The sequence below is a fragment of the Macrobrachium nipponense genome, chromosome 20, assembly GCF_015104395.2.
Source record: "Macrobrachium nipponense isolate FS-2020 chromosome 20, ASM1510439v2, whole genome shotgun sequence".
Classification (NCBI taxonomy): domain Eukaryota; kingdom Metazoa; phylum Arthropoda; class Malacostraca; order Decapoda; family Palaemonidae; genus Macrobrachium; species Macrobrachium nipponense.
In genome coordinates this window covers 69719070-69731569 of record NC_061089.1, presented here as the reverse complement: position 1 = coordinate 69731569, position 12500 = coordinate 69719070, and the positions used below count along the sequence as shown (strand labels likewise).

At 35.5% G+C, this 12500-nt stretch overlaps 2 protein-coding genes across 2 annotated transcripts in view; one reads left to right on the top strand and one right to left on the bottom strand.

Moving 5' to 3' along the window:
* Positions 1-10616, top strand: part of LOC135194967 (venom allergen 5.01-like) — a 134384-nt gene extending 123768 nt beyond the window's left edge. Inside the window, 3 exon segments of the mRNA XM_064221212.1 lie at positions 5797-5897; positions 6075-6178; positions 7682-10616. Of these exon segments, the coding sequence (XP_064077282.1) occupies positions 5797-5897; positions 6075-6178; positions 7682-8052 (576 nt within the window). The 3' untranslated portion in view covers positions 8053-10616.
* A 905-nt stretch (positions 10617-11521) lies between these two features.
* Positions 11522-12500, bottom strand: part of LOC135194980 (sentrin-specific protease 8-like) — a 20528-nt gene continuing 19549 nt past the window's right edge. The window contains exon 2 of the mRNA XM_064221236.1: positions 11522-12500. This exon is cut by the window's right edge and continues 2 nt beyond it. Within this exon, the coding sequence (XP_064077306.1) occupies positions 12412-12500 (89 nt within the window). The 3' untranslated portion in view covers positions 11522-12411.

Genomic DNA, 12500 nt, shown 5'->3' with positions numbered 1-12500 from the left:
CGCGTCCCTTAATACTACTACTACTTGTAGTCATACTTTTGACGTTTGGATCAGTGGCGGGTGACTGGTGACTGGCCAAGGTAAATAAATAATCGAGTGGATGAGGAACAGTTTAAAAAAGACCAGGTTTTGTCTTGCCGGTCCAGGAACGGTTATTTTCCATAGGTGGTAACTGCCGTTCCAAATACAAATTACGACTATTACTATTCCTACTTGTCGAGTTTGCCGTTGAAACGTGGTTGATTGTATAGTGGCAATAAACTTGGATTTCCCGAACCTCTCGTGTTGCTATAAACATCATCTCAAATAATATTCTTATTCTGACATATCTATAGGCTAGTTTTCTGTCATTTTTCCACTCTTTTTTACACCCCTCCTTCCTGGGGGCTGAACTTACATTGAAAGGGCTTGAAAGGGCATTGAGAGTGTCACTATTCATCTCAGTGACTTCACAAACTATGGCTTAGACACTAATAACTGTCATTTTTGGCTATTTTACATGTCACCCCCTTCCCACCCTTTTCATCCCCCCCATTGGTGCTGAACTTAAACTTAAAGGCTTCGGGAATGTCACTTGTTCGTCCCAGCAACCTCGAAAAGTATGGTTATTCAGCAACGGGACCAACGGCTTTACATGACTGCCAAACCACGTCAAGAGTGAACCTCTATCACCAGAAATACACATCTCTAACCCTCAGTGGAATACCCGAGAATCAGACTCGCGGCCACCGAGGTGACAGGCCAAAACCTTACCAATCACGCCACTGAGGCGCTTCGAAAACTATGGATTAGACACTTAATATCTGTTATTTTCAATATTATTTACAAGACACCCCCGCCTTCCCCTTATCAACCCCCACCTCCTATTAGGACTGAAGTTGGACTTGAAGGGCATCAGGAGTTGCACTATTCATTGCAGCGACCTCATTTTAATATTGACCTGCATTTGACATTTGAAATCTCATGTAAATCAGTCAGGAATTGTGGATTTGTATATGTTCATACAAAGACATTTTCTCATTTATATATGTATGTAGATATGACGTCCTTTTCATCTTTGTAGCATTGCTTATGGAAAAGACCACTAAAATGAGTTCCAAGATAATCTGCAGTTTCTGCACTTACACTTTCACAATATTTAATTGTTTGAGAATCTGAAAAAAATTTATACCTAACACAGGAGACTAGTCTTTTACCCTAAAGCAGTTAAAATGTGAATATATTTATAAATATATATAATTTCATGGGCTTGTGTTTTTTCATACTAAGATCCAGTAATATGTTCTTGTTCATTGTCCATGAAATTACCTTTATAACAAAGCAACATGCATGCTTGTCCTTGAAGGAAATATTGTTCTCATTAACATTGGTAGTTGCAGCCTTGAAATTACTCACTTCGAGTCATAACACCTGCCCATACTATCTCTAGCGTGACATATCACCTCTGTAATCTTTACTAGCCTGCCTGCCCTTCTTGATTCATCATTTTCCAATTGCTCAAGCTTACTTCTTCTTTTCTTCTTAGACCCCATTTTTCCAATCCATACATTGACTGTATTATTATTCTGTCTTTATCTTCCCTACTGCTCACCAAAACCTCTCTTTTATTCACATTCACCTTTAAGCCACCCCTCTAAACACTCCTGCCACTCTCCAACCCTTCTCTGTAGGTCCTCCTCATTTTCAGCAGTAATCACCAGATCATTGGCATACAACTCCCACTGCTCTTCCTTCCTGATCTCTTCACTCAACACATCCATGACTAGCACAAACAAAAATGGGCTTAATGCTGACCCCTGGTGTAATCCAACACTAAGTTCAAAGTTTTCTGTTTCCCCAACTGCTGTTATTACTTTTTGTGCTCTTCTTTGATATATGATCTCGACGAGCCAAACCAACTTTTCTGAGGATTTCCTCTTCCTCAAACACCAAAATGTCACTTCTCTTAGGATTCTATTGTATGCTTTCTAGGTCTATAAGTGCACAATAGAGCTCCTGGTTTCCCTCTAGTCACTTTTCCTGTAGGTTAAAAAAATAATTTCCTATACCCTTAAACCTCTAGTTTTTTGTTACCCATCGAACAAAATCTTCCATTATCCAGTTGTGTTCCCTTAAATTAAATTGACCCACAACTTACCTTCACTCTTGGAATAATCTCTGGCCAGTTTGGGTGACATTGTGAATCTCCTACAAATTGCACTGATTAGACTCCTACTGGAATATCAAGTGTTGTTGCATAAAAGAATCTGAATGTTAACATTGTTGCAGCACAAATTTATGTTTGTATGAAATTGTTAATTTGAATCTTTCTTCTTCCACAGGTAATGCTTTTGGACTGGTCTTCACACGATCATCCTAGTTCACGAAGCTAGGTAGAGTAGAGGAAGTGCAGCAATTCTCTCTCTCTCTCTCTCTCTCTCTCTCTCTCTCTCTCTCTCTCTCTCTCTCTCTCTCTCTCTCTCTCTCTCTCCTTTATGATTCTATTCCATGCTTTACAATTGCGTTTACTATACTACTGGCCTAATATCTCTCTCTCTCTTTCCTTTATGATTTTAGTCATGCTTTACAATTGCATTTACTATACTACTGCCCTAATCTCTCTCTCTCTCTCTCTCTCTCTCTCTCTCTCTCTACTGATTCTATTCCATGCTTTACAATTGCGTTTACTATACTACTGGCCTAATATCTCATCTCTCCTCTCCCTCTTCTCTCTCCCCCTTTATCTTCTCCTCCTTCGCTTTACAATGCGTTACTATACTTTACTGGCCCAATACTCTCTCTCTCTCTCTCTCTCTCTCTCTCTCTCTCTCTCTCTCTCTCTCTCTCCTGCATAATTTATTCCATGCTTTACAATTGCATTTACTGTATTACTGACCTAATATTTTCTTTCTTTCTCTCGCTCTCTTCCATAATTTTGTTGCATCCTGTGCTTCTGATTACTTTTATCATGGTTGTTAAAACAAGTAAATCTGCCATTTTACTTCATTGACCTCTGATGTCTGTGTGTTTTTAACCAAGTGCTTGTTGCATTTGCTATCACAGCCACCTGCTACCTCCTCTTTAGCTGTTGTTTCCAATTTATGTTTGTTTCTCATGTGTAATGGTTTTGTTGGTTCACTAATGACAGTACTATCTTCTACTGTTTAAACACATTGATTCCCCATTCATAAGAAGCTATGGAATACTCCAAGACACCAGTTCTCTCACACAACAACATCACCTATGTATTTTGTCCTTAAAAATCCTGTTAAGAAAATATTTTCCTACTTAAAAATACTAGTCTCCCTTTTTCACAAGTAAGTACTCAGTCAAATTTCCCACATTATTTGAAGTTCAAAAATAAGTAGTAGATGAGAGACATTTTAAATTAGGAATATTAGTCTTCTTATGTAAACAAACTACTATTTTGTACAGTCTGATTTAAAATGTGAATTACAGTACAGTATATGTCCTATAAACAATAGCTTTTGAAACGTACTTTCTGAAGACAATTGAATGAAAAGTATTTCCTCACAGATTAAAGTACTAGTCATGTTGCCTATTTGCATATTGCTTAAAACTAACAAGTTACAAAGCAAACATTCAGCAAGCTTATTTGGCAATGAGCAGTCCCCGTCCTTTTATCTCTTTTGTTTCTAAACTTTCCAACCTGTTGCAACTCCTCTGCACTACAGTTCTGCAGTCTGCATTCAGCTCAGAAGTTTTATTTCTAAATATACTGTATCAACAGAAATCCTACTCTCTTGAAAAGTTCAAATCCAGTAGTAGTTCATGCTGTTCATATCATCGTTAATTTAGTTTTTTTTTTATATAGCATTCACATTCTTATCTTCATCATTTATCCTCCATCTTCATTTACTCCTTTAGCTGTGATGAGTCCAAGATATACTTTCATCCAGTTAGAGGTTATTATCCTCACTCCTCATAATCCAGATCCTAAGAAATCCTTCCTAAAATCCTTCAACCTTGTAATCCTGTCCTTCAGCTTTCTCAAATTCGAATTCTGTTAAACTTCTATATTACTTTTCTTAGTTTCACTTTCTTGTTTGTATCTGTCAACACTGTTTCCAGTCATGTACATTTCAGACCACATTTTCTGTTTACATGCTAGTAACTTCACTGTTGTGTATTTTTCCTTAACAAACCTTTTTCTTTCCTGTACTTTTTGAACAAATACAGCTCATTTTGGAAGCAAAATACTGTTACCTCATACAAAATCATGCATTTTTAAGACGGATTTCTTTCTAATTAACAAATGCGTACAGTTTACATCCCGTTTTATTTTTTTACTTTAAGCAGAATACTATGCAATAGTTTCTGTAGGGCAGTTTATCCACCTATCTTTTTACTTAAGTTTGTCATAATAGTAGCCTACATGTACACATTTCTGAAATTATGCAAAACAAAAGTTGTTCTGGTGCCAAAACAACACCAGGACATTTGCAGAAGGTGATCCTGCAAACCCGTATCCTAATTCCTCCAAACATATTCCTGACTCCTTATTATTCCCTGTTTCATATCTGCAGTGTCATGAATCTTCATCCCATACAATTCATTCTGGTTCATCTTCACCAACCATTTATGAATCATTTACAGAATGAATCAAAGCATTTACCTATAATTTAAAGAACTCTTGCTTAAAATGAATTCATCAAAATTCTAATCATTCACCATGATATTTGCAACTTAACCAAAAATGAAGAAGTCCATTCCTCAGTGAAAAACAGCTGAGAAACTTCTGAATCTCTCCCATACTATCGTAGCCCTAGATGTAAGATTGTACAGGGAAGGTTCCTCTGAGGAGTCTGAGGATTTGCAGAATGCTGCAGCATCTCAGGTTAAGTGAGTGGGACGCAGGTAACATTTTAGCAGCGTCTGGTAAGTAGAATTAAGAGGTATCAGTCCTTGTTTTCAATTACCCTCATCTTCGAGGTAATATATTTTGATACGAGAGCAGTTCTAGATTTTTTGCTGTATTAAAGAAACAAATTCTCTTTTTGTGGTAGAATCACTCCGGAATCAGTCCCTTTTCTTTTGTCTTATGAGGTCCAGTTTTTACTAAGTGTCACATATGCTCCTATATAGTAAAAATATAAACATCAACCACCTTACACATTTTTTTCAAGTACTTTATTTTAGTATTTTGTATGTTGTAATGTTGGAATTTAATTTTCCATGTCAGATTTTTTTTTAGGTAATTTAAACAGTCTTTTAAGCTAATAAGTAACTCAAACCAAGTGATTCAATATATGAAACTTCCTCTTATCTATCTAAATAATTTTGTGCTGTGTTTTGACATCTCTCCTTGACATGCTATAATTTTTCGCTGATAAATCAGCTCACACTATTTTATTCTTTATCATGCCTGTTTTCACCAGTGACAGAAACTATACTGTACAACTTGGGATAGTTTTCTAATTTAGTGCTGTACTAGTATGTACTGCTGACAACTGACTTTAAGGATTGACACACAATATTACACTGTTTTTATCCTTTTTACATGATGAAATTACTCGGTACTTAAAATAGTGTTGTTCGTATTCAGGTTATGAATAGCAAAAGAATATTATTTGTTAAAAACTATTTATGCCATAGATATTAAATGCTAATATGATTATTCTTCATTTTCTCTCTCTTGAACCTTCTGTCTCTGCTTCTAAACCGGATGCCGTCTCTTCACTCGATGGCAATGGAATCTCTCCCTCATTCCTGCATACCTCCTTATCCCCATGGCATCATCCCCCCTTCTCAATCCTCCTGGTGCCCATCATCCATCCATCCATTACAATAAGATAGATGGTTTGGGCTGAAACATACCTTGTGGGTTGTGGCTACGCTTATTACAAGGATCCATCGCGAGGTTACACCAAGATCTATGTTTGCAACTATGCTCCTGGGTCAGTAAAACACTTCAGCAGATTGGTGTAGTTTTCCTAGAGAAATTTTTTGTTCAACTTCAGTGTCCTTCATACCTCAAGTGATATTTGCTGTAGCCTTGACTGATTACTCTTATTGTACATTAAACAAAACTTGTTTTACAATCCAACTAATGTTACTTCCCACAATCATAACAGGGGTAATGTGATTGGTGGCTCCATGTACAAGCTTGGATTCCCTGGGCAACAGTACTGCGTCAGTGACGGTCTTCATCCATCTACTGCTTATCAAGGACTTTGCGGTAGGTAAAAATTCAGTTCGAGATACTACTGGTATTCCAATTTTTTTTTTATTCTGGCTGTTTATGCAAAATAAATTTTAAAATCTGACATAGGTATACTATATTGTAAATTTACAATTTTGTTGGTCATATTAATTGTAAATAAGAATGCACTTTGGAATTGTTTTTAAACTTTTGTATATACTAGCTCTATTTGTCCTTTATTTCTTATACTATGCAAAATCTACTCTCCTTTCTTTATGACTGTACTCTTTAATTATTTACGATCTCGTTGGCCAGCAGTAAGTCAAAATGAGCATGTGTCTGAGAACTTGATCCAGGTTGCTGCTTTTCCCTCTCTCTCTCTCTCTCATTAATACCTTCTTAGTACCTGCTTCAGAGACCAGTGAAGCAGCATCTTGTCATGGAAAAGCACCTTTGGTAAGTTAACTAAAACAAAAAGTCACAATATGCCATAAGACACTGAAAAATCTCTGGTCTGCATGTCCAATGCTTTTGCTTGCAATAATCATACCAAAATTTTATCAAATGATGCAAAAGAAAGAAATCCAGCAAATCTGTATGATGAGTAAAGCTGGCTTCCCTGGTAGCAGGCAATACAAAAGGCTTATCTGAATGACATTAGAATTCTTTCATCTGTTGTACAGACTCAGCACTGCTACTCACATCTTTGAGGTGTTTAGGCAAAAGTAAACCTAAAGAAGTCTATTGTATGGGAGCAACCCAATTTCACCAATTAATAGGGAATGTGTGCCTCAAGTTAGCAGGGGAAACTGCAACTGTTACCTACACAATATACTATTAATTTACTAATATTGCTCTTGGCTGTTGCTGCCTGATTAGACTTCAGTCAAATCACCTTGTAATTTCTTTTTTTCTCGTATTTTAATCACCACAATTTTTCATTTTCACAGATAATTATTTTAATTAAGCAATAAGACAAGCAGTGCCATTATCAGTGTGTACTTCAGTGTCAATTGGCTTCAGTCTTGCAATTATGTATGTTGTCAAACACCACTCACAAAAAGTAATTTGTTACATATATCCAGAGTGGTTACCAAACCAGTATTCTCCAGATACGAGACTTTGATAAGGAATGCTTTGGGTAGTTCAGTGAAACGGAACTGTATTATAATGCTCACTTTTAGGCAAAATGTGTCTGGCAAAGGCCAATCAATGCTGCAAAAAGGAGGAACAAAATTCTGTGCACCGTTGCAAGCAAGAAAAAAATTCTAACTACATTTTACATGTATCTTTACTGCAAATATATTGTACTGTATACTGTGATAAATTATTGGAAAGTTATTGATTCTGTACATATTGAACTCGACCAGACACATTTTATATAAAACTATAGTTGTCAAGCAGTTGGTCAATGGGAGAACCCTGTATACTTTTACTTCCATCCTACACATTTTATGAGCTTTTCTGCTCTCTCATATTTTTATAATCACTAAAGTGGTAATAATCTTGTAATAACATAAGACCTCTCTCCCACTGCAGACCTAGATGCTGTGAACCAGCCAACACCGTGCTCTTCAGGATCAGGTTTCATGCAGCCACCACCACCACCGCTTTCCAACAGTCTCATGTCTGACAACGGACATCACCACCACATGGATGCAGAACATCATCAGATGCTCCCTCCCCCAAGCCCACATCCCATGATGGGTCCTGGTGCCCATCCCATGATGATGCATCCTCCTCACCACCCAATGATGGGCCCACCTGGTGATCACGAGTACCTCGACCTCGAAGACGAGCACGACCTCATGAGACCGACGGACTTCCTCATGAAGGGCATCCAAGAGCCTTTCATGGGCCTCATGAAGATTTTGAATCCGTGGAATATCATCAATAGATTTCGAGGATAACTAGAACCACATTTTGCAACCCATTTGTCCATATTTGTCCCCCCCCATCATCATACTCACCTCATAACTGCAAACAGTTTCCTGCCTATCAGTTACCAATGTGTCTGCTTGATTACATAAATTTTATTATAGAGTATTTCAAAAGGACAGACGACTGTAACATCATCATTCATTCCTAATATTTTGTGATATGTGGATATAAGTATTTTATCATTTTTTTTTTAGGGCTTGGGTGTGTATCGGCTAATTAGTGGTTGATACTGTGAATTACTGACATTTGTTTAGATAGTGTGTATGCATATCTGGTCTAACTTGAAACTCAACAGCCTTTGGTTCCCCAGTACACCAAGAATCCTGTTCATTTATTCTGGCACATTAAGAATTGAGATAACTACTCGAGTTGCTTAAGGTATAAACACACTTCAAGATTTCATTCACTTTTCAGGAAATCTTTTACCACCTAATTCAGAATATTCCCCTGAATGTTATGCCTATGTTGTATGTAGCACTTCAAACTTAAAATATGGTTTTGTATGTACTAGATTGCCATTGTCTTCGTGTATGACTGACAGGAGAGCTCAGTGACAAAAAATTTTGTATTGGTGTCCAAAACTTGTAAAACAAATGGACGTAAAACTCGACTATCTGAAATGGAAATACAGAATCCCTAAATGGCACACCATCACAAATCCAGTAGTGCCTAGCTTAGTGATAGTGGCCATTTTGCTTACTTGCTTTGCAGTTAAAGTAAATCAGCTGGAGCACCTCAGAGGTTTTTCTCTTTGTAAGACAAAGCCATTGTAAATGAGCTGCTGCTTAAAAATTTATTGGTTTTATTGGTGTAACTCACCAAACATAAGGGTGCAATCAATGAAAAAAAAATCCAGTTTTTTCTCTAAAGTTTCCAGTTTATGTATAACCACACGTTATTCCTGAGTTCACCAGAGTTTATTTCTCTGGTTTTCAGTAGACTATGTATAACCACAGTTTTACTGGAGTTTATTGTTAATCACATCAGTTATTTACAATACCAAAATATTTCCGGTTCTACTTTCTGTATGTAGATCTGCTAGCAACAAAAAATCTGTTACCTTAACATTAAGGACTCTCTTTTGAGTCTGTTCTGAAATTACCATATACTACTGTCATTACACCTTCAACTTGAAGACTCAGCAAATTGTTATTTTTTATTTTACTGGTTTCACCAAAAAGTTTTTTATAGGAATATTTTGTTTGGTCACATTTTTAGTTGTAGAGCAGAATACAAAAACTAGGTATTTATTAACTTAACTATATACCTGATATATATGGGATATTTAAATCCACGGATTGATCTATGGTATTTGCAGGTTTTCTTATTTCCTCACTTCACCACATACGAAAATTAAAAAGTAAATTCTTTGAACAAGTGGAGGGTTATTATTTTTTAATCAGTGTAATGTGGAATTTGTGCATCAGGGAAATTACCTGATTTCCATGTTTATTTTGATTTGGGAGAATCCCAAAGAATGCACATGTAGGTGCACCTTGCTATTCATGAATTTCAGTTTACCATTATTAGCCTTAGGAACTTAAATCCCTGCAAATACTATAAAGTCACTCTTATGTGCAGTACTTTATTTGTACTACAGTATAGTGTATAAAAGTTGTACAATTATCAAAATAAATTACAAAAATAGGGAGGCTTGGATTGGCTGAAGGGGAGGAAAGGAGGCCATACAGAAATATAATATGCCATTGCACACTGTCCATTGTTGAATTTACATCTTGGTAACTGAAAGTTAGACTTCTCTTGAATAATCACTTTGTTCGTCATCTCTCATCAGGATGAGGCAATTGACGACTTTTTTTTTACTCTATTTTCGTTAAGCGTATGTGTTTTGAACGAGTATGTAAAGTTGCCTACAGAGGTAACAGTTGTATAGTATTAGAATGATGAATCCAGTGATAAAAACCATAGCATGTATACGGGTTTAGTTATAAGTGCATATGGAATCACCCCTAAGAACATTCCTATTTTCAGTTTTTTTTTTGACAAAATTCATTTCTTATTACAATTTTGATACTAATGACAATTCAAATAAGCAAAATAATATAGCATTGTAAGAATACTGCATTACAGTATCTCTAAAATACAACAGAACATTAATAAATACCATTTTCATAGGTTATTTCAGACCTAGGTAGTACTCACAACCGAAAACCTAAATTGGGCTACATTATTGAATCAATTCATAAAATAGCTTACAGATGGGCAAATCATTTTTCTCTAATAACTTGCTATTAATATGTTGAACAGAATTCCTTTTTTCATAAATTTAAAAATTACAGTTACTTCAACATTTCCAATATTGTTCAAAGCTGAGGTCTTTACAAAGGCTGAAGAGATGATGATTTTAAAACTGTATGATACCTTTATATATGATGTGATGTCTTGTATGTTTATAGTTTATGGACGTGAAGTCCCTAAAAAGACACACAAACAAAGAGGCTATTTATTGTATTTATAGATTAATTGCTTTACATTTTTATGTGCCAAACTATAAAGCTGTGCAGAATATGTCTCCTGTTTTTTACTACCCAATTTATCTTCATAATTTTCTTCTAGGACTTATCTCTTGTGGTTGTTCTTTGCTCCATAAATATCTCTTCCCACTTCTTTGAACCTTTAATATCTCTTCCCACTTCTTTGAACCTTTCTTTCTTTTGTTTGCTTTCCCCCCACATGCAATGTCATTTCCTTCAACCACAATGCCCTCTCAACTTCTCATTTTGGAAATACTTGTAACTACACAATCTAGTTCCAAGTCAAAAATGAAAGAAATGATAGTGAAGGTGGGTTTATTCCAACTCTTAGTAAATGTATCTGAATTCAAAAAATACAAATACATATGAGCAGGAATAGATTTGTATACCTTTCTTCATAGCCAAGTAATTATCATTAACTCGTTCTGTACCTTGGACCCGAGATCAAATCTCGGCTGGACATCGGGTTATTTCTTTCTTGATTTGGGACCAGGCTTCGTAGTGACAAGTGTTTCCAAAATGTGAAGAAATCTAAAAGTCAAGAGGGCACTGGGGTTAATAAATTACATATGTATCTGGTAAAAAGTGACCAGTAGCTTCTAAATATATTTGAAATGTTACTGACAGCATAAAAAACTAAATTAAAGACAAGATACAATTCGTTACCCGAGGATAACAGGCAAACAATCATAAAATCTAGAAAAAAGTGAATATGTATTCTATATAAAGACCTGTAGAACAAGTTTGCAGGTGTCAAGTGTGTTTTTAAAAATTAATTAAACCCCCCCCCCCCCCAAAAAAAAAAAAAAAAAAAAAAAAAAAAAAAAAAAAAAAAAAAAAAAAAAAAAAAAAAAAAAAAGCTTCTAAACAAAAAAAAAAACAGTACCTTGAAGCTGGTACAACAATAATTTCAATTTCTGAAGGTCATAAGTAAAATTGAGAGTTCGTATTTATGCCAGAATATTATTTAATACTTTCAACATAAAATCTCAGTGGGTGGTAAATGTATCATTACATTCCATATTTGAAAATGTAGCCACAAGTAAAATTCAACAAGGAGATGCAAAGGATAAGGAATCCTGGATATTTTATAAGTATAATATATTTCTAATGTTAATCTGCACCATCTACCCATGAAAAGGTTTTACAAAAATTTGTAAACCGTATTTCCAGGCACCATGTACATGTCCTCTCATCTCCTCTTCACTACTGTTGAAATGAAGTGCTTATCTGCTACAAAACTATCCCTTTTGCACAAAAAAAATAAATAAATAAAAACCTGCATATCTGTAATTCAATTAACATTACCAAACCACAGTGTTACAAAAATTGTCCATTCTACTAACTTAAAGTCCTTATCATTCAGATGAATGCCCTCAAAATATCAGGATACTAGGATAATGAAAAATGCTGAAGATCAATACTAATCAAATTGCAGAAATTATATTTCTATATATATTGCTTCTTTAACTGTACTGTACCTACATGATAACCTGAGGTAAGTATAGCTTCATTTTCAATGAAACCTAGAATATCACTATTCAAATAAGCAATGTTAGGTACTTGCAACTTAAAAAAAAAATGACTGCATCCACTCAATAATTTAAAACCAACACTGCAATAGGAACCAAGCAGAAAACTTGAATAAGAAAAGTCACTCTTTACAGGCAAAACTCAACCATGTAATGAAAAGTGCATCACACAGTCCACACGAGAAAAAAAAAAAATATGTAAAGCTAAAAATGTGCTGTTGCAGCTGTTGTCACTATCTCGAAGAGGCATCAGCTTTTTTGTAGCCAAATTGGACTGACAATTTGAAGTGTTCATCTTACTTCACCTTTTCAGGCTATATACAAGTGACTTTATCAGATCTCTCATTCTGTTGACTTCCAGCCGATCCACATACAAGGCGCCGAGAGCCA